This window comes from Cydia splendana, chromosome 11 (genome assembly GCF_910591565.1).
Source record: "Cydia splendana chromosome 11, ilCydSple1.2, whole genome shotgun sequence".
In the NCBI taxonomy this organism is placed as follows: domain Eukaryota; kingdom Metazoa; phylum Arthropoda; class Insecta; order Lepidoptera; family Tortricidae; genus Cydia; species Cydia splendana.
This window is the reverse complement of record NC_085970.1, coordinates 509,872-533,920: the sequence shown is the minus strand read 5'-3', so window position 1 is coordinate 533,920 and position 24,049 is coordinate 509,872. Positions and strand designations below refer to the sequence as shown.

The following is a 24,049-nucleotide window of genomic DNA, read 5'->3' as shown; positions in this document are numbered from 1 at the left end:
AATTTGAATATGATCTTGACAATTTTCGAGAAATAAGGAAGTTCCCATTTGCCTTTGCGAAATATTTTTCCCAAACTAAAAAAAATTGTCTTAAAAACTTTCAGTCGGCACGATATCCTGGATGTACGTCTAGAAGAAAGACGATTACTTGCGACCTGTGGTGCACGTCTGTTCTTCGATTAGTTATTGGGGCCCCTGATTAAAAACTACGACTGATATGCACTTGATTGATAGCCAGCGAGAAACTTTTTACTCACGCTCGCCGGACAATGTGGTCGCGATAAAAACATGTTGGCCGCCGCGCGCCGCGTGCGCGTGGGCAACGCAAAAACAACGCCGATATGGCGCGATGATACAATACAAGGTGTGATACTACATTAGATCGCATTATAACTACCTACTGTTAAAACGGGGTATTTACCATGTATTTTGAGTACTCCCGATATTTTAGCACTGCACATATGTCATCTTCTTGGACTAACTGATGTGCGTAAGTTTTTTCATCAGCCCACACACCATAGCGATCTATCCTCTTTTGATTTCGCTTGTTACGCATTTATTTTTAATAGTAGGTACATAATTTCAATTTTTAACAGTCGTTTGACCATCCTTTCGACGTATAGTACCAAATACGCTTAGTGCCATTACGCTTGATCGCGTTTCGCGAAATGTATTTAATTAAAAGCAAAAGTACCTACCAGAATATTAGAATACCAAACAAAGGATGACCAACTTATTGAGCTTGAAATCTCAGTTATTGGATCGCATGCTTACTGGATATATTAGTACTGGAGGGCAGCTGACCATGGCAGCATAAAACGCTAGAAAATACTGGAGATTACGGTAACTAGCGGGTTGATTCGCTAGAGAGAACCAGGAATCTAAATGGGCCATCGGAGTAAGAATACAGTCTGTTTAAAGGCTCGATCTCTACGCGTTCTTATTGCTTATGTTAAGACTAAGCACATGTAGATTTGTTTTATAATTTTTAATCATCTAGTAAACGTGTCCCGAACAACTTAAGTCAGTCTTACGAATATCAAGTAGAATACTTGTCGACTTATTCAATTTATTTTGGAAAATAAGAGTTTTGGCGATTAATCTCGCTGCCTTCACAATAGTTAGTGACTTTCGTCTGATATAAATGAAGCCAAAAGCTTTAGACTCACCGATGGTCTTGTTGATCCAGTCGGCCAAGTCTTCCTGCAGTGGGCTGCCGCGCCTGAGAGTATAGGATCTTGTCTCGGTAGTAGTCTATCTTCTGCTCTGCTAGAACAGTCTACATGATAGTACTCACCTATGGTCTTGTTGATCCAGTCGGCCAGGTCTTCCTGCAGTGGGAACAGCTGCCGCGCCTGCGAGTAAAGGATCTTCTCTCGGTAGTAGTCTTCATCTTCTGCGCTGGGAGTTTGAGCTGCTAAAGCGCAGTCTGCTCGCTCGTAACTACTGCTCTTCTTTCTGTTTACCACCACCTATAGACATAATAATTGTATTGTATTTTAAAATGTAATTTAAAATTTATGTGTATACGAATTTGAGTCTCTAAAAGGTTTCATGGCTTCACTCTAGGATACAGACTCTATATCCTGATACCTACCTAATCTAAGATGGTTAAATTTGCCAAAAATACGAAATAGTCATTTTAAATGCCGTTTATAAAAAAAAGGGTGTACTTTCGTTAGGGCCAAATACCTTTCGCCAAATTTCACTTCCCAACAAACTTATCGCAATAGTTTCATTTCCCAAAGGAACTTTTAGCAATGTTACACTTCGCATATAATTTATTTGGTCAAATTATCACTTGGCATGATTTTACTTTGTCAAATGTTGTTAGGACAAAAAAATATTTAGCAAACGTTTTTTATTGGCTAATATTTATATTCCAAAAAAGCCGTTAAGTGGGTTAGGTTAGGTTTGAACTGCGATCCTCACAGAACCGAACAAAAGTGGGTTAGGTTAGGTTAGAACTGCGAGCCTTACAGAAACAAATTGCTACTAGAAAAGTGGGTTTGATTAGGTTAGAACTGCGATCCTCTCAGAACCGAACTGCTATCAGAGAAGTGGGTTAGGTTAGGCTAGAACTACGACCTTTACAGAAACGAAATGCTACTAAAAAAGTGGGTGGTTTTACCTCTTTTTCTACATACCTAGTGCACCATCTACAATAATCTTTGGCTGCTATTTAACTGATCACCAGATTTATTAAAATTTAATACCAAAAAAATCTATTTTACCACCCTAAAATAATGAATGATCACCAAAATTATAACACCATTTTAATGTGAAATGATTACCAATTTTATTACATTTTACTATCCTATTAAAGGAAATGACACCAAACTAATCATTATTAACCCAAAAATAGTAAATGATTACCAAATTTCAAACCCCATTTTAATGTGCAATGATAACCAAATCTTTACATCTTGCTATCCTATTAAAGAAAATGACACCAAAATAATCACTGTAAACCCAAAAATAGTAAATGACCACCAAAATTAGAACTCCATTTTAATGTAAAATTATAACCAAATTTTTAAATCTCGCTATCCTATTAAAGCAAATTACTCCAAAATAATCATTGTAAACCCAAAAATAGTAAATGGCCACCAAAATAGTTACCACATTTTAATTAAAAAATGTGCATATATTTAATGTATCGTTATCCTATTAAATTAATTGATCCATTTCGTCACCTTTTTCTAGTAGCATTTTATTTCTGTAACAGTCGCAGTTCTAACCTAACCTAACCCACTTTTCTAGAACATTTCGTTTCTTTAAGGGTCGCAGTTCAAACCTAACCTAACCCACTTTTCTAGTAGCATTTCTTTTCTGTAAGGGTCGCAGTTCAAACCTAATCTAACCCACTTTATTAGTAGCATTTCTTTTCTGTAGGGGTCGCAGTTCAAACCTAACCTAACCCACTTTTCCAGTAGCATTTATTTTCTGTAAGGGTCGCAGTTCAAACGTAACCTAACCCACTTTTCTAGTAGCATTTCTTTTCTGTAAGGGTCGCAGTTCAAACCTAACCTAACCCACTTTTCTAGTAGCATTTCTTTTCTGTAAGGGTCGCAGTTCAAACCTAACCTAACCCACTTTTCTAGTAGCATTTCTTTTCTGTAAGGGTCGCAGTTCAAATCTAACCTAACCCACTTTTCTAGTAGCATTTCGTTTCTGTAAGGGTCGCAAGTTCAAACCTAACCTACCTTACTTTTCTAGTAGCATTTCGTTTCTGTGAGGGACGCAGTTTCAACCTAACCTAACCCAGTTTTCTAGTGGCATTTCGTTTCTGAAAGGGTCGCAGTTCAGACCTAAACTAACCCACTATTTTAGCAGCATTTCGTTTATGTAAGGGTCGCAGTTCTAACCTAACCTAACCTAACGCACTTTTCTAGTAGCATTTCGTTATGCTACTAGAAAAGTAGGTTAAACTGCTATCAGTTAAGTTAGGTTAGCACTGCGATGCGAGTAGCATAACGAAATGCTACTAGAAAAGTAGGTTAGGTTAGGTAGGTATGCGGTGCGGGGTACGGCGGGTTGAGCGGGAGGGGCTAGTAATTTTGGCATTAGTTTACTTTATTTGGTAATATGTATAAATTTTTTGGTAATCATAGTGGTTTATTTAGGTGTAAATATCGTATTAATTTGGTCTTCAAGATTTGGTGATCATTAATGATTTTTGGTGATCATTCAATATATTTGGTATTTGAATACAATTTGAAGTGCAGTCGTAATTAAAACGGTGGTACTTTTGTATTTTTAGGCCTTATTTTTTTGGTGTTCAGTAATGTTTTTTGGTAAGCATGATTTTTTTATTTAGGGTACCAAAGTATTTTTTGGTGGTCATTATATTTGTAGCCATAATCTTTCACCGGCCCCCATAGAAATCGGTTTTTTTCTTAAAAATTATAATGTTTATGGTTCAACTAATCACATCCGTATGCGTAAAACATAACCAAAATGATAAAAAAACCAAGGTCGGGATTAAGTATTTCAAATAAAAGCAAAAATAAATATCCATTGGTATGTAAATTGTATGCCATGCAATATGTTATGCTTAATGATAATAATGATACATTTGACTAAATAATACTTGGTAAAATGAAACTTGTCCATAATTATTTGCCAAGCAATAACTTGCCAAAAAAGACTATTGCTAACTGAAAAATTGCGATAAGTTGTTTTGCCAAACATTTTTTTGGGAAATGATAATTTGGGAAACATAGTTTGGGATGTGATACTTTGGGAAACGTTTTTGGCCCATTCGTTAGTAAACCAAAAAAAAGGCTAGTACTAAAATGAAATGATACATAAACTTGTAATCATGAATAATATGTAAGTACATGCTTCGTTTAAAAAAATGTACCTAATGAATATATTCATTTCATTTCTCAGCTACACAAGCAGTTGTAAATATACGAAAAACACTTTTGAACGCTATTTTAATGATACGAAGGTCTAAAAATCAACGGACGTATCCATTCCGTGCCCGCCGTGCCTACTTATGTTTTACAAATAAATAACTGCCGCATTCATAGTCATTTAATTAACAATTTAACGTTCATTTGTCAACATCATGTTATCTTTGTTTGACAAGCGCCGAGACAATGGTTCTTTAATTAACTCTGAGTGCGATAGTACCTATTAAGGCCCACTTGCACCAACTCAATAACCCGGGGTTAAGCGGTTCGGTTTAAAGAATATTTATTGTCTAAAGAAATTACAAAATTTCACTTATAAGACAACAATTATATAACTATACATTAACAATACATATATTAGCAGTAAGCAAGCATGCAGACTTATTTGATAGGTTAGTTAAATCTTTAAAGATTAATATTTGCTATAGTAAGTAGAAATGAATTGGTTTGGGATTCTGTATCAATTCAGATGTTAATTGTTTAAATTTGAACACAAAATTAGCTTAATTGGGAAGTACTAGTGAGTATTTATGTGAGGCGATTTTAAATAAGGTACAGGTAACTAAAGCGTTATTATTGGATATTGTCTTTTATGTATGTTTTTAATTGCGATTTAAATTTGTTGTAACTTTTTGTATCTTTTATGGTTGTTGGTAGGCTATTATACAATTTCGCACCGTCATACATTAAATTACAAGTTCCATATCGGGTTCTGGGAAAACGTAAGGCTAGGTTATCGGCATTTCTGAGTTTCATCTTTTGGAATTTACTCTTTTTGCTAAATTCAATATCCGATTGTATTTCGTTGTTTAATATTTTACGTATTAGGACACAAGTTTTATACGAGTATATTTGTTTGAGGTTCATTATCGTTGTTTTTTCGTATAAAGTTTTAGTTGGAGTTCGATAGTCATAATGGAAAAGGACCTTGATAATTTTGTTCTGTGCAATTTGAAGATCTTTTATGTTGGTATCTGCTGCATTGCCCCAAATTTCAGTTAGATATTCTAAGTGCGGTTTTATCAGAGAGTTATAGATGTTGACACGAGTTTGTTTTGGGAGATAACTACTTATGTGGCGCATTGCTGCTGTTAACGCTGAAATTTTAGGTTTTATATTAGCTATGTGTGGCTTCCACGAAAGTTTACTTAGGTTAAACCGTTAACCCAGTGTCAAATTGTACTGGTAATCACTGTCCCTGGTGCACTTAAATGTATTTTTTGTGTTCTCAGCTTGGCTCACCCATATGTGCATGTAATCTATGTTAATAACATATGTATTTGTATATTAAGAGATGCCGACTATTAGTATAACCAAGTATAACCTAAAATTGGGCCTTAAAAATATTATCTTTTAACCAAAACTTTTAAATCTCTGTGTGACCCATTAGTGTGTTACGGTTTATTACGGTATTGAAGTAGGTACGTCGAAGTATGCGGTCGAAGAATAAAGCAGACTCCTTGCTGTCCTTGAAGGCATCGAATGATAAGTTCCTTAAGGTCTACAAAGGGGGACTACGGGTATAAAAACCGGACGAATGCGAGTTGGACTCGCCCACCGAGGGTTCCGTGCTTTTAGCGGCAACAGAAAATTTCAACTGTCTAGCTATCACGGTTCATGAGATACAGCCTGGTGACAGACAGACAGACGGACAGACAGATGCACAGACGGACAGTGGAGTAATAGTAATAGGGTTCCGTTTGCACCCTTTGGGTACGGAACCCTAAAAATTAGAGAGTACCTACTGATAACAAGTTTTTAAAAACTCTCCATGTTCCACGCTGCGTGTCTACTTGCCGCTTTGTGTGTTGAGTTGACATACTCGTAGGCGTCAGAGCGCTCAAAAGCGTTGAAGATGCGGTTGAAAGTGCCGCAGAGTAGGCGGTCAAGCGCTTCGTACCCTATCTACAAAAAAAATACAAACCTCTCCGTGCTCCACGCTCCGCGTCTCTTTTCCGCCCTGAGTGTTAACATACTCGAAGGCATTAGAGCGCTCAAAAGCGTTGAAGATGCGGTCAAAGGTGCCGCTGAGCGGGCGGTCAAACGCCTTCGGGTCCACGGAAGGGGAAGAGGGGCCCCAGGACGCGCGGCTGCCGATGGCCGTCGGCCCGCAACGGTAGTATGCCATTGCCTCCCTTTTCTGAAACAAAAGAAAGAAGACTTAAAAATTGTTCTGTACTATACAAGTACCCGATCATACTGAGCTATCATTGAAATCATAAGAAGCACTAACACCAGTTTTGACATTGACAGATACGCTCGCGTCTAAGTAACTTACTTTCTATGCATCTCGCTCGTACTCGCATATTAGTGCAAGCGAGATGTATAGATTAAGTAATTTACGTAGACGTTAGCGTATCTGTCAATGTCAAAACTGGTGGTAGCCGTAAAGGTGCGTCCAGATATAGCGAATGCACCGTAAATGCGCACGCATGTTTGCTCTAGATTGCGTTCTATGCGACCCATGATGCGATGCATGAGTTGCGCTAATTAGGGGCTAATCTGCAAAAAAACTCGTTCAAAACAAAAACGTCCATATTCGCGGCGTATGGGCTAGATTTACGTAATACCTACATTTGCTCTTTTCAATGTCAAAAACAGGTGACTAACAAACGCACATTATATACTCGGTGAAAACATACGGGACTTTTAGATTTTTCGAAAAAATTTTCCATTCACATTTTCAGCTGTTAACATTGCATGTTTAACCATAATACATTGTTTTCAAAGACGTAGGTACTAAATCACCTGAGGATGTTTGTAATGAGCCGAACGTCTGTGCACGTCATTAAATAAACAACGAAACACGTAACATACTATTGTACCAGTCTCCGTTGTTGTCATTCGAGTAGTAAAAACCATAAATAAGAGCCAGGCGAATTTAAATCTTACGCGAATGTGACAAGGACTTATCTTTGTACGCGAATAATGCCTCAGCCACTGATCAGTTTTTGCGACATGACATAACTTCTTTAATGACTTGTTAATGGTAGTCGTTGTTCCATATACGTCCGCTTGAATGGTTAATCATTCGTGTAAATTTCGGCCGAAACACATTTAGCATTCGGACAGGGGAGCCATTGTTCAAATCCTCGCTAATGGAACAGATATGACGACTTGACGAGACCGAGGCCATCATTAAATAACAAAGCAACCGATCTTTTTTACGCGGTGCCGATCTTTTTCACAATGGCAGGTTGTTATTAGACGGTTTCGATTTCTGCGAAGCCGTCAACTTATTTAGCACTTTAAGAAAACACGTTCGTCTGGACTGGAAGTAGGTAGAGTAGAGATACACAGGAATAAGTACCTACCCCTAACCCTAAGTCTCCGTGCACCCTACGAGAAGCATGCAGCCTACGTGTCAGAAACTTGAAAACATTGCTGGGTTTCATGGAGGGAGGTTAAAGTCGCTATCACGTATTTCACGCAAAATTTACACAATGGGGGCTGTCCATAAATTACGTCATCGATTGTTGACGATTTTTGACCCCCCCCCCCTATAATCATCCAAAAATCATGCTTCAAATGACCCCATTTCCTCCTACTTCATGCTACCGTCATCCGATGTCCAGACCCCCCCCCCCTAATTTGAAATGACGTAATTTATGAATAGCCCCATGGCTGTCGCTTTGCGGAAAATGCCCGGGATAACTAACTAGCTTTAAGACATGAAAAGGCATAAACACCAAGTAATTAAATGGAGTTTAACCCTTTCGTATCCAAAGGGCTTGCAGACCTACAGTCCATCACAGCGTCTATTTCGGTGTTGCACGAATGCGCTGCGGTATATTGATTCGTCGAATCCCATTCATAGTTAACTTTACGAGAGTAAAAGCGGATGGATTGCAGTATTTGCAGTCACCGCATTGCGGACTAAATTAATTGGATTGAAATTGGTTTAACTTTTCAAATTTGTTTTGAGGTAAGTTACTCGTATATAGCAAAGTACTGTTTGACGGATTATAATGTATCAGGACATTGTTCTCATTTCTGGAACTTGTAACATAATAGTGTATGGTGTATTAAAATTACTGGTTGAGCCTAACCGTGTTTAGTGCAATTTTTACAATTTACCTACATAATAAAGTTTTGAGTCTGTCTTCCTCAGAATTTGACAAACAAGCAGTTTTGGAGCATGAAATGTTTGTAAGCATTGTATTTACGCTACTTTTGCTAATACATCAAAACTAAAACTCGAAAGAAGCGACACAAGCTGTATGCTTGCTGGATGAGAGCTGTCTAGTTTTTTGCGGGTACGGTTTTCTGTAGGATCCCGTTTTAGTAGTATACGAGCTAATATAGTAACACAAAAGAAATTCATGCTGTCTTAAAGAGGATTCCTAATATCGACTTTTACTTAGCTCGCCCCCATAAATCCTTATGCAAAACGGCGCTCATGTTCGCTCAGAGCCTGGTCAATTATCCAACCTTTGCGGCTCCAAAACGGGCCTATCGCCTGGGAATGTCTTCCAGCGCGTGATCAGCTAATCTATTACATTAAAACCACTTACCAAAGTCTCATAAACAAGCCAGTATAAAGGGTTTGGATTAAGCATAGTAGTTAAGGATCGGGAGGTCACGTTACACTGGTCGAGGATCTTCTGCGTGTGCCTTGAACCCCGCCTTATATGCGCGCGCATTGTGCCTGTGATTATGCTAAACCCGAGACAATGGCTTTTCAGTGCGCGTAATGAAGATCACGGCTGCGCTTTTGTATTTATTTCAGCCAATGAAAATAGTTGCAGTGTGCAGTGTGTTGCTATTCAAAATAAACTTTCATTTCCTTTAATTGACTGGCGGAATTACAATTCAGCAACTATTTATTTGTCTATTGGAGATATAGGTAGTAGTAGAATAGGTTAAAGTATTTTCACAAATATTATTAGTAGAGTAGGTAGCGTAGGTGGAGATTTTTGAAAAAGATAGTTTTGGATGATGCGATCCTAATAGGACACCTGGCCTGGGGGCCTAACCGCACCAAGGTAGCAATCGTTGACAGAAAACGCCAAATAAAACGTAAATAATGTACTTATGGAAATAGTTACGTGACTTTTCGTAGCATGTGTCATTCCGGTACATTTTTTATCGTTTGGCGTTTGTCGATGTACGATTGTCACCTTGGCTAGGCCCCTATGAAGGAAACTGACAGTGACAACGCAAGTTTCCCGTTGTTGCAACGCTGCATCAGCAATGCTGGATTTAGGTTTTCCTATCCGGTCAATTCTTGTATATTTTGTTCTTATTTCTTTAAATAGGGCTCGGGTAAGTTCGTGCGTCATCGCCGATTGTCCGCTGCGCCGTGAGCGCGCGCACGTCGGTATAATCGTACATCGTCGTGCTCATGCGACTCATGCGACTGATTGTTCTGATCGACAATGACTGCGTGATCGTGTTGACCTGTTGTTTGTAATGTTGTTTGAGGAAGTCATTTGACGATAATTCAAAAAACGGCCATCATATTACCATATACCATTCCGCTCTCTTAAAAAAACAGTTTTCTCGGTTCCTAAGAATCCCATACAATAATACATAATAGGCTGCGCCTAGTTAGGGGGCGACGGGCGACGGATATTCGCTTTATTGTATTTTTATTGTTATTTTAAGGTAAAATTAAGGATGACTCACTCAGTAATTTGAATCACAAATTGTTTGTCTAAGTTTACGAAGCATACGAAGCAGCCAGACGGCATCGGTACCGAAATGCGGAAAACTTATAAAAATCGATCCAAACAAATTTAGGACAATATTTTGCATATCAACCGTACCTGATGGCAGATGGCACGCAATGCTTACGGACAGTTTTCCTTGAGACGAAGCGAAGAGGATACACGAATATTAAATTCGCATTGGGATTGGGACTTTCCGTGGTAAGATCAAGGACCGGAAAACCCCTCTTTACGCTTAATCCTATCAATTCGGTAACCCAATCGATTCGGTTACCATATCATTCGGTAACCCTATCATACTGTTACCTATTTGTAATGGTAACCTTATTGAAACGGTAACCCTAACCTTTAACCGAGTTAATCTCAAAACCCCATCGCGATAGGGTTTTTGTTAAGGGTTTTTAACAGGTTTTCATTCAGTTATGGTAACCTTTATTATCGGTTGCTTACTAGTTTGCTACATTAAAGTAGTTTTAGTGATGTGCCGTCAGAACTAAAAAAAATACTAAAAAATTTGTTTATTTTATTTACTTTATTTATATTTTGTTGATTTTATTGATTTTACTTATTAAATTTATTTAATTTAATTTATTTATTTAATTGATTTAATTGATTTAATTTATTGAATTTGTTGAATTTATTTATTTTTTTGAATTTATTTAATTTATTTAATTTAATTAATTTATTTTATTTATTTCATTTATTTAATTAGTTTAATTTGTTATATTTGTTTAATAAATGTAATTAATTTAATTTAATTATTTTATTTTATTTATTTTATTTATTCTATTTATTCTATTTATTCTATTTATTCTATTTATTCTATTTATTCTATTTATTCTATTTATTCTATTTATTCTATTTATTCTATTTATTCTATTTATTTTATTTATTTTATTTATTTTATTTATTTTATTTATTTTATTTATTTTATTTATTTTATTTATTTTATTTATTTTATTTATTTTATTTATTTTATTTATTTTATTTATTTTATTTATTTTATTTATTTTATTTATTTTATTTATTTTATTTATTTTATTTATTTTATTTATTTTATTTATTTTATTTATTTTATTTATTTTATTTATTTTATTTATTTTATTTATTTTATTTATTTTATTTATTTTATTTATTTTATTTATTTTATTTATTTTATTTATTTTATTTATTTTATTTATTTTATTTATTTTATTTATTTTATTTATTTTATTTATTTTATTTATTTTATTTATTTTATTTATTTTATTTATTTTATTTATTTTATTTATTTTATTTATTTTATTTATTTTATTTATTTTATTTATTTTATTTATTTTATTTATTTTATTTATTTTATTTATTTTATTTATTTTATTTATTTTATTTATTTTATTTATTTTATTTATTTTATTTATTTTATTTATTTTATTTTATTAATTTATTTAATTTATTAAACTTATTTAATGTATTTATGTTAATTATTTTAGTTATAATATAATAATATTTATAATAAGAACACACCACACAAGTAGGTATAAAGATAAACAAAGGAAAGGCAAAAAAACTTGTTTGTGCTGGAGGCTTCATAGACCGCCCATGCCAACCTCGGTTATTCAATAATAAGTTGAATTTAAGTGTGCGTAAAGATTACAATCGTTTGAACTGGTCAAAAACCTCATAATGAGGTAACTGAATAGACTGGGTTTTTATTTCGGTTACCGGTAACAGAGGTTAACTCGATCTGATACGGTTACCGAATCAAAGTGTTACCTTATTAAGCGGTTACCGTTATGGTAGGGGTTTTTATAAACACCTCTAAAATAACCCTATGAAAAACCCCGGTTAAGGTAACCGGTTCCTGTCCCTGGGTAAGATTGAAGCCAACGAAGCATATACTTATAAAATATTCAGACTTGTTTTTAGGGAAGAATAGTTAAATTATTTGTCGAATTTTATATAAATATTTTTGTAGTGCTTCGCCACCACATATTGACAATGACGATAGACTACTACCTAAAGTTCCTACCAAAACTAAAACCAATTAAATGAAAACTAAGTTGTACGTAAACTACAGGCTGGTTTTATCCTAAAACAATGGACAGGAACCCCTATTTCTGCAACTCGACATCGACATCGATTTGCGGATATTGCTAAGAACAACTACGTATTTTATTTTCCGTTAAGAAATGGAACTATGCCTTACCTACCGAGCTACCGACCAACGAATTATTTTGTGAGAGGGCGAACTCACCTAACTCAAAATGGACTCATATCCCATACACTTATCGGAAGTCAACGGATATAGTTCGCATCCACCAACATTTCCATTCAGAGCCATATCTCCAGCCGCCGATAAAGTCGCGACAGCAGCGCGATAAACGATAAGTTACGTAAGACAAGTAAGACAAGCTAAGGCCTTCGCTGTCGTCGCTCAACTTGACCCGAGTCCGACAGACTATTTGCATAACTCGGCCCGGTGAGGGCAGGTGGCTTTACAACTACAACGTAACAATTACTGTATTGTCCTGAAGTAGATCAGCCATTGGTCTGATATAACTGGTGTGTATGTAGGTATTCTGAAGGTGGACCTAAAAATTAGATTTCGCCGAATGTCAGATTTGGAAGAACTTGGCACAGAATTTGGTTATAATCTAGATTAAGACATGCCGTAAAACGAGGTGGCTTTGAAATGCAGGGGCGACTTTGAAATTTCAGTCTTTAAGCCATAATATATTTTTATACTGTATTTTTTACAGTAGGTGAACCTGAATATCAATGAAGTATGTATAGTATGTACCTAATCTAAAACTAAATAGTTACAGTACTAAACTCTCAAATTAACCCCAAATTTTCCTAAGCCACCCGATTTCACCGGTATACCTATATGTTACTTATTGTCCCTTAATGAGGTGAAATGGTAATAGTAATAGTCTTGTATTTAAGATCCTGGATCTTGAAGTCAGTCCAACCAACGACACTTCTGACAAATCTCGGGCGAATCGTGTCACGTCCACGTATGTTATTGGCGGTAATGGTTATCTTAATATTAACTCCATTAAGATGGATGTTGTGCGGCTTCCCGGGTGCGCCGGCGCAGGGATCAACACGAGTGCATTACTCTCTTACACAGGGCTACCACTACACTAGGTACTCTTTAAACATTCGGCTTGGCTGCAAAAAAAAACATTATAATAGTATTTAATCATATATTTTTTAATACATATTAACTTGACTCAGACTTAGAATAATCTGAACTAAGAGCTAGCCCCCATAATAGACAAATTAAGACTGTTCGTAGCTAAGCCAAATCTAAACTGGCACTTTTCAACGATACAGAGTAATATGTTAAGAAATCAGATTCTATGAACGATTATCCGCGGCATCACTGCCAAATTATACGAATACGTTATCATATCGCATAGAGGTTTTTAACAGAAATGTAAATAGGTAGAGTTCTTTAAAAGCTCTATTCAAAAGTACCATGACAGGAAATATTTATATCTTACCTTATTTCTGGTAAGATATTGTCTACTTGTGAAAAGTTGAACCGGACTGCTCAGCCCTGCAGACGTCGGCGGGGACAAGTCTCCTTAATTGGAAACTCCCGGCGAGTCCCAAACCCCGCGGCCCATTCGCGTTCTTGAGATCAAATTCTTGGCAAAACTCTCAAATCATTGCTTCAAGAACTACATGAAGGGCTTTAGAATAGATTGCACGGACATACACCTAAACAAATCATCACAAATCAAACGCAGGTATATAGGTACGTCTGCTTTGCTTAGACCGGTGTCTCATTTCACTCAACCATATTTATAAACCTTATTTGTTGAAGTCCTATAGATACTACAACGAAATATGATTGCCAGAATTTGACCAACCGATCTTTCATTTTATACGTAGTAGGTACATATACCAAAACCAGCATCCTTGGATAATAAACTGGGCAATCGAATCATTGTATCACCTATTTATAAATACGTTCTTAATTCACAATTGCACAATACAGAAAAATGATTATAACGAAAACACATTGAATTTGTCTATCCGCCGTCAAAACAAAATAAAAACCATTCATCAAAATATTTAAGTGAGTAACCCAAATTGGAAAATGATGACGTATAAGTTTTTTGTTGACAAAATTGAAGACTAATAGTAAATTATGATGAAGTCGGTTAGAAACATAACAACAGCGGTCGCATTCAAATGTTTTAATCGAAAGAATGAGTTCAAACGTGATCGCGGTGATCGGTGTCACGGCGGCGGCGGCGCGGCGGTTAGTTGGCAAATCTATTCACAAATCGTTCTATGCTCGACTGCATATTTTTCTACAGCTCGTAGCGCCGTTGCAAATGATCATACGGTGCGCCTGATGGTAAGTGGTTACCGTATCTTATGGAGGCGTAGATATGTTACATGGGCGTTACCCTTTAGAAACCCACTTGCTTCTTTTTTAAAGAACCCCATGCCGTAATTCCTCGAGAGAAGCTCGGCAACGAGTTCAATTCCTCAGCCGAAAGGAATGCGGAAAGAAATTCCTTAAGTGAGAATCAACTGTGTAAATTAGGTTCCAGGGAGTGAGGATGAACAGCCTGTTGGCGGCGAGCGTTGCACTGGTCAAAACAGCCGCTGCCGTGCTGAGCATGATGCACAATCTATTATTCAAGCGATAGAATACACATAAAAATGCAAACTAGAGCCCGTACACAATTGCGATACAATTGCGATATCATAGGTGCGAAGTGACAAAGCAGCGGTAGCGGCTTTGGTACCGCACCAACCCACATCTAGCCGCAACTTACTAACTTCTAGCCCGTAACATACCTATTCGCTTTCCGTCCGTCTCAGGTTGCACCTATCATATTTGTGGTATTTGGCAAGAGGAAATGAGATCGATTACTGATACGTTATAAACCGGTCAACTGCACTTATACTTTCAATGGCTAAAGGAGACTGACTATCTATGACTAGTTTTAGTGTAATGTATCAATTACACCTAGAGCATAAATGTGCGTCCGTGTGTTTCCGCACCCGTGTTTGTATTGAAAGAAATATTTGCACAACAGTAACATATCTGTCAATCTTATTTAAAGAGTCACAAGAACATGTCATGCAGGTACATATTTTTGAGCGTTCGTGCAAGACATAGTGCAAGGAAAAGCTAATTTTAGAAAATAGATCAGAAACACCTTTCGAGTGTTCAAAACGAACATTTGTCGCTAAGTTGTAGTAACAAGAACACTTCGGCTTCGAACAATTTACAAGCAAACGTTACTCAATCAATTGGCAGGAAATCGAAACCAATTCAAATGCAACGAATGTTTAGTTCATGTCCTTTGAATGGGCAATTTCTTTGAATGGGCAATTGCTCTCGTTGCATCTATGATGGGCTATTTATCTTGATGGAGATAAGACGTCGGTGTCAGAAGAGGAAAACGGTAAAGTAACTTTTTATATCTGATCCTTTAGGATTGGAGTCTCAAAACGGCCAAGCTTTCGATTCTCCCACTTCCTTTTCGTGAACCAAATTTAATCTAGCTAGTTGTGTCACACAAAAGGGGAGGCCAGAGATCGTGTGATGTGGGGGAGAGAAACTCAGAAAGCGAACACTCGGCTCCGGAACAGCATCTAAGGACGCAACCGAGATACTCTCTAAGATGAGAGAGATCACTAAGTAGCTTTTTCGTGTCTCGACGACGACCGTACGAGAGGTACAGTGAGCTGCGAAATTGCATGGTGAAATTATGAATGAATTCATTGCTAAAATCGCCATGCACTTTTACGGCTGATGGTACGAGTTATTTAAGTGATTTACACATTTTTCATACATTCGTGTAAACATGAAGCGGCTTGCTATTTAATTAATATCGAGATATTTGCATGTAATATGTAGTTAAAACCTACATAATTATATAGGTAGGGCCCTTCACAAGTTCTTTGTATTTGTCTCAGTGTCACCGACAATCGACATTTAGCCGACAGACACACATGCATACAGAGTGCACATTACAGACCCGTTTGTGGTGCGACCGTAAATCATTATTGCATATGTGGAGTTTAACCAATATTAAAATGCACATCGCTCTGTCGATGTTGTCACGATCCGATCCGAACTAAACGTATCGGTTAATTATGTTAAGATAGGGGTTGCTAAACTTTTGAGAAGAAGAACCAACCGATTAAAACTAAAAATCATAAGATTTAATCAAATCGACTTCAATCTGATTGGTGAGCTCATGATGAATCATGATTGAACTCGTAATCAAGTTGAAGACGGATCTATCGCGAATGGATTTTATTACCTTTATTTAAACGTCGATAAATAAAAGTAATAAAATAAATTCGCGATAAACCCGTCTATAAATGTGAGTTAATAAATACCTATCAGTCCTCCCCAGGATGGGAATGTATAACCGCATATTGTTCGACCTAACATGTACATTGGCGGTCGTTTGTGTTCTCAAAAATTACATCTATTTTCTATTTATAACGTTTCCTTTCTAGCCACAATCCTACCAAATTGACCAACCCTTGATATGCAAGTAATAAAATTTAGTCTAGTGTTAAGTCTAGACATTAACCGTCCGAAGACTAACCACATATCGTAATAAGTTTACAAACAAAAACATTCTTGAAATAGTCACAGAAAGCTCTGGATACCGTCCTCGTCACTTGCATGTAAACATACAAACTTCAGAAGCATAGGGGCCTATTCCACTTCATAACGCAGTTAAATCGAGCTCTTCTCCTTTTGATCTCTTCATTATATTAAATTACGTAGACATACGGAGCGGCTACCGCTTTACAAAAATCGAATCTTTAGCTATCCCTTTCACCCTCGACTTTTGAAATAAAGGAGTAAAAGGAACGGAACGTTATTGAACTTGAAAGCGTGAGCTGTGCCAGAAAAGCCTGCTACACGGCAGCCGACAAGCCTACTAACCGTCTGACCTAGGTCTGTCCTTGGTGTGTGGGTCCGTCTGAGTTGTCTGGCTAGACGGTGGCAAACCACAGTGTGTTCACAACTCGCGGACAGACAACACGTATTGCAAGCTCACAAAATGGCCCCTAACCTTTCAGAAAGTTGGCGTGGCATTAGTACCTACTCAGTGGCGTATGGCCCTAAGGGCGGCGTATGCCACCCCTGGCGGATTGCATTTTGTTTTTCTTCCTTCACTTCTGAGGCGGCAAAACTTATTGGCCGGGGCGCCAAATTTCATAACCTACCTACTCATACTAGTGCAATGACAAAAAAATAAGTTTTTGGTAAAAAAATAATATTTGGTACAAGCTTTTATCGCTGACTGTACTTTTCTTTCCAGAGGCATCTAATACTCGTCGAGACAATTCTAAAAACCCCAAACACAATTAGGTCGCGTTGTTCTATCACAGGGTTCCTATGGCCACCTCCTGTCTCCATCATCAGATCAGCTCTATGGTACCATAATAATGCATTGTCACCCGACTTATATATGTTTGCAAATTTTCAGCTCCATCGGAAACTAGAAAGTGGGTCTAATTTAACTTGCAAGATTTGACCCATAAAAACATATTTACATACTTACATTAGGTATATTGCAAGTTAATAAAAAGTTTGTAAAAAAAGAAAAGGGTATATGAATGAAACGCTGGCTCAAAAAACGGCATTTGTTGAGTCATTTCGACTTAATGAATTCGCTGGACTACGCTACGGGGACATACATAACTTTCTGAGAATGAAGAGGAAAGTATTTGATGAATTATTAGAAATGCTACTGAGTACCCATGGCATGGCTATTAACCACACGAGCGCACACGGCGCATCCTTCAAGCGAAATGGCCTAGTGCGGTCGGCGTCGGGCGGCTACACGGTTCCGGACCGACCGCTCAGACCGCGGTCGCTGGCGCGCGCTCGCATGCCAAGGGCGTCCGGAGGTCAAACGAAATTTTGTTGGTAACAACTGTCTACACGGTCCGGGACAGACCAAGGCCACGCGGTTTGGGGGCTTGTCGGCTGCCGTGTAGCAGGGGCTGTACGCGCATGACATAAGAGCGAGGGCGACGCGCGCGCACAATAGGGCGCTGAATGGCGCAAGCGATAAGCGGAGGCGATTCAAAAAATAATAAAATTTAACTATGAAATAACTATGTATGTATAATTTTGAATGTTTTCACTTGAATATCAATTGTTACAATGCTGATTGCTTTTTTGTTTCGTGAATGCTTGCTGGTGGTGTGTTGCAGCGGCGGGAAATGGGCGATGTTACTGTCAATTCCTTTGATAAAAACATACCGGTCAAAATCATAACCCTCCTTTTGCGTTGCCGTAGTCGGGTAATGAGTGACAGAATGAACGTATCATAATCACTATTTCTATTTCCCGCTGCTGCAACGCTGCACCAACAATGCTGCAGCAGTAACGCTTCTACAGTCGCCATCCTAATGTCATCTTTATTTTGCACGTTAAAATACAGCATTCATGTCCAAACGCTACTTCATGTCACAGTTCTGAGCTGACGCCGTGGATATTCAATCAAGACATATCCAAAGACCCCAACAGGTTTGGAGCGTTTGCATTTTTTGTATAAATTTTCTGCTCAAGAAAAGACGCTTACCTACCACAAGGATTTTAGTACACTTACCCACCCTCATGCTATCGCTTAATTATAGGTATTGTCATTGTACGAAAATCCTTGTGGTAAGCATCTTATCTTAGTCGGACCTTATGGATAACGCGGCGTCTTCAAACATTTTCTAGTTTTTGCAACCTCATTAAGGCAAAAACATTTTTTTTGTCCCGCTTCCGCCTGTAGCATGGTTCAGGCGGCGGAAGCCCCCTCCCCGCGCTCGCGTTCATTGATGGATGCGCCGCACTGCTCAATGGGCTGCGCAAGCGCTTACCCAGACGCTTTGCCTTTACATTATTATATTACACCGTGCCAGTCACAGGCAGAACCGGCTCTACAAATAAGAACTCGAAAATCGTAAAATTGACGGACGTTACCTATCTCTATCAAAATAGTGTGTTTAGGGTTCCGTAGTCAACTAGTCTGTCTGTCCATCTGAGGCTTTGCCCCGTGATCGTTAGTGCTAGAAAGCTACAATTTTACATGGACATATTATAAATCAATCAATCCGATAAAGTTAAAATGACAATTTTTGGGTACCTGCACATAAAGTGGGGATGAAATATTTTTTTCGCATCAACCCTATTGGAGGTCACAACGAATAGGGGTCTTCAACAAACAATTTTTTAAAACATTACGCAAAAGGACGTAGCAAGCTGTTGGCGATAAAAAAAACGCTGCCGTAGGCGACAGTGTTTTGATATTTATTTACACGTTCTAGAGTCAACTTGCAAAAATAAACTTGAGCCCTAAGCCCTTTGCGAGTACCAGACCAGGTAAACATAGAACGCAGGACAGAGTGTAGCCGCAATGTTGGTCTTCCTGCAAACCTCTTCAAACTGTCAATTGCTAGTCTCACAGACGCCTACGGCCCCACAAAACTTATTATGTGTTGTTTACAATGTCGGTAACGAGAAAATAGGCTTCAAGCCTCTCAGGGTATGAATACACGGAGCTGATTAAGTACCGTATTTCCCTTATTGTCTTGTTCAATAAGACGAAAGGAGACCGACTTAATGTTCCCGCCTCTCCTCTATGGGTGTTAGTTAACATTATACACAATTTTATTTTCGCAATTTGATGTACGAGCTATACGGGTACCTACCATACCCCTTCGTTTGATTTTTTAATTCTTATAAAAGTTTAAAAATTTTGTATGTAATTTATTTTTCGCTCCTAACTCTTATTTTAATAATTAAATCAAAAATAGCTATGGTTAATACATAATGAATTGTGTAAAAATATTTTCTATAATGTCAATATCCTGGGAGTAAACTCACTGGAAACGAACTGTGTGGACGATGCTCAAATCAAAGGATCGGCGAGTCGAGATAACAATAAAAACAAAAGACGAGAGTTTACAATGGAACTTATATCGACAAGATACAATAAAGATAGAAGTGAAAAGGTTGGGTTTCGTGACATCTCAATTTTATAAAAGGTTATTGTCGCTATGTTTTGTTTTTGCATTTTGTTCCTGCCTTTTTATCGAGACTTTTATGTAAAATAAAGGTTTATGTACGTAGTTCAATCGTAAATCATGATCGCAATATATATTTTATATTACTTCCAGCGGACTATGAATAGGTCATAGGAAGATTCTTCATTTCTCTTCAAATGATCATTCTTCAGGAACTAAGTCAAAAACATATTTTAATTTAAAGCGAGAAAGCGTATTAAACGTGAAATGTTGACCTGACCTAACCCCTTTTCTATCACGACACATTTTCAATTAAGTATATGAACACGACACACTTCATCGCGCCACTGAGTATGCTTTTAACTCCCCCACTGGTCAACGGAAATGCCAAATCGTATTAAAACACCCATCCAGCCCGATAACCTTGAGCTTTTGCTGGTTTTTGTCTCAGTCTGTATACTGGGTTGATCGGCAATTAGGGTTGTGAGTTGGAACTAATTTTGAATCTTAAAGCCTTGAAGCGAAAATACTCGTTCTTAAAGGATTTCGATTCGAATCTTCAAGTCTTAAAGGCTGTCAAACAAAAATAATCTATAAGTATAAGTAATTAAAAATCCTGTTATATAGAAATCGGAAAAACTAATTCTAAAGTTGACCCCTTTGGCAGTTCAATTATTTTTGGCAATTGACACTTTGCACTTGTCTGTACATTTCTGAGTCCACCTTAAATGTTATCAAGGCTTGAATACTTGCGAATCTTAACACTCTATTAGCAGCTCTAACTCACAGCCCTATCAGTAATACTTCACCTATACCAGTTGCCGTATAAGTCACCGTGTTAATTATACTATACTTCTTTGAATAAACGAATACCGGTCGTAATCGAGCCGTTATATAACTTTAATAACTATTCTGGCTGCATAACACAGATCTAATTATAGACAATTAGGGTATTCAATGAAAAAGAGTAATTACTAGCATCAATCAGAAAATACCACATACGTTACATACAACTTATGTAAAATTGAATAAGTTGGCTTAGAGTAGTGTAGGAAGGTGAAATATGATTATTTAGAACGAGCTGTAAAAAGGCGCAAGTAAATCGCTCTTTTGTGATTAGTTCGCTAGGTAGTTTTCGAACTGAAATGTACCTATTACTTATTTTACGTAAATGTTAAATTAAAGAGGACTTTACAGTACTTATCGGAAACGGATAAGCTGTAAATAAATATTAAACTATGTTAAATAAAATTATATAAAACGAAAAGGGTTAGTTATCGACGCTTGATGCACCCAGCCCAATTTTTATTTTAATATTCTGAGTTGTACTGTACTGCCCTTTTGTAGCTCAAGTTCTTTCTCATAATAATAAAGCAATATTTCTTCAACGACTCACAACCGTTAAGACAATCCAATATTCTAGTTTAGTCCATGGCGAACCGCATACTTATACCGCAGGGACACAGTTCCCCCGAGCGCCAGTTCCCTGCGTTACGGTACGCGCGCCCACTAACCCAATGGCACCCATCGTGTCACTCACCTCCTACGGTCGGCTGAGCTCCTGGTATATATAGTAGCTAAGCTACTGTTCTATAACTTGCAAATTGTGATCACTTAATTAAGATTCTGTACCTGAAATTGGACTAACAATAGATCTATGATGAGATAAATTCGTACCTGAAATTGGACAACAATAGTATGTACGTAGAGATATTTTGTAAAAAATAGAGCCAAAACCAATACATTTGAACGCTGCATGAATGCTCTGTTAAGCATAAGCAACTAGTTAGTTCAATTTCTAGTTATGGAGAATGGAGAGCTTTTTTCATATGACTGATATTCTGATTGTCTTTTTTACCTACTCTAACAGAATGTGAACAGTGTGAACCTCTAGAATGTTTTTTTTTTATCAATTAGTTCTCTTAATTTAACCTATTATCTATTATTTTATTTATTGTTCTTTTTATAATTTAATTCAGCTACTATTCGCTTGTCAGACGTCTCGGTTAGCTTATTCTTTGTGATACTTAAACCTAAACAAATTAGACAAAGTAAATTTTATTATTCAAAACACATCTCAGTCGGCCTAAAATGCTGGCTAAGCCCGATATGGCAACTATAATTACCTCAAACTAAAACAAATAAGCTAATCCAGTTAGGCACGATAGTGCACGTTCGCTGCCGGTTTAGCATATCAGGCGGAACGATCACACGCAATTAGATTACATGATACCATCTAGTTCCTAACTAGTTCAGGAGCTTCAACAGTTAGCACTCCACTGAGGGAAATAGTAAATAATGCCAGTTAGCATTGATTTAGTATGCCTTTAGTAAAATACAAAAAAGATTTTTGTGATGCAAGAAAGATGAAATAAATAACCTGACTCTATCAATTCTTAATAGAACTAGAATTAACTTTCATATAAAAGTAATATCCCCATGCGCAGGAGCTCCAAACCGAACCTTTAAACAAGACACCGGCAACAGGTGCTCGCGTAGGAGGGCGCATGCCCGTTTTTTGCCCAATCTCTTAATAACTCGAGTAGAATAACTCGTACGGCAGATGGTCTGATTTTAATATTTTTTATTGTTTTGCAAATGGACCGGACGGACCAACATGGGCGTATGACATCATGGACCCTCTGGAATGTACTTGGAAGAAACTATAGTATCGAAAATAAACTAGCGTTAAGTGGAATTCAGAGAACTGTTAAGGTAATTACTTAAACCGACAAACAGCAATGTAAATAACTTAAATAAGTTCTCGTAGTAGAAATTACAATCAGCTTAGCTTAGCCTGCCTGACTCTACACACCCTTTTTTTGCATTGTGGCGCCGTCAAGTCAACCCACATGTTGTTTAAGTGGCTACCATACTATACTCATATTGGCGTGCTGTGGATCAATAATTTTCCAGAAGTTTAGAGAAAAATAAATAGAAAAGAGACTCCTTTGAAAAAGTTTACCTACCCTGTACTGCACTGTGCTAGAAAGAATACGCACTTACGCTAGAAAGTACAGTACATTCATAAAATTCATATGCGACTGTAAAGTGTAGTAAATATTAGTAGTAGGTACGTATGTGTAGAGAGCAGGTAATTGGGAACAAAGTTAATAGGCGCAACTAATAATAACCGATGTGGCGATAACGCGGTATCTGATGCGCGTGCGGCGCACACAATACAGGCGGTTGAAACAGTATCTTAACCTGATAAGGCTCAAAGGCTTAAATAACTTAAAGATGGAATTTAATTCAATGCCGACGCAATCATTTGAAAATATGATATATTAGTACACGGGCTACGTACAGTCTGCATAGAAATAACCATCATCATTTTCAAAGGAATCAATGGTTTATGGTTGGATGGGTTGAATTGACTAGGCTGACAAATTAATTATGCAGAATTAACTTAGACGAACTCACCATTGGTAATTAATTTAATACTTTCAGACTAGTGAACAAGTTTCTCACCTACCTACAAGTAAACCATTTATCAATGCAGGTACTTATTCAAGTTTTTGAATCCTCAGAGCCTCCTCATACGGTGCACCAGTCCACTGTAGTTGTCAGTAACTAAAAAATAAAATATAATTTAAAATGTCAATACATTAACTAACATGATTGTATGTTTAAGTAGGTACCTAAGTGTTTAGTTTTTAATGCATAGTTTCACCTCATTTCATTCCCACCTTTTTATATATATATTGTCATTTGGGGAAAGAAGAAAAAACAGAAGAAGAAATCTGTCATTAAAAGGCAAACGATCGGTGCGGACAATTTGTCGCGTAAAATTATTAATTCCGGAAGAACTGCGGAATACATTGATTGCGGAGGACCTGCACCACGACACAGGGGGGTGAGTGTAGGGTTCTTATTTATTTATCTTATATTTTGTGTTTTTTCCACCCTTCATATGAAACGGGTGTCGATTTGGCGAGGCCATTGAACCAGCGC

At 37.2% G+C, this 24,049-nt stretch overlaps 1 protein-coding gene across 1 annotated transcript in view; it reads right to left on the bottom strand.

The window, feature by feature from the left end:
* Positions 1-24,049, bottom strand: part of LOC134794703 (GAS2-like protein 3) — a 124,257-nt gene that overhangs the window by 36,776 nt on the left and 63,432 nt on the right. The window contains exons 3-4 of the mRNA XM_063766481.1: positions 6,346-6,561; positions 1,298-1,472 (exon numbers count right to left, since the gene is read on the bottom strand). Coding sequence (XP_063622551.1) covers positions 1,298-1,472; positions 6,346-6,549 — 379 coding nt within the window. The 5' untranslated portion in view covers positions 6,550-6,561. The remainder of the gene's footprint in view (positions 1-1,297; positions 1,473-6,345; positions 6,562-24,049) is intronic.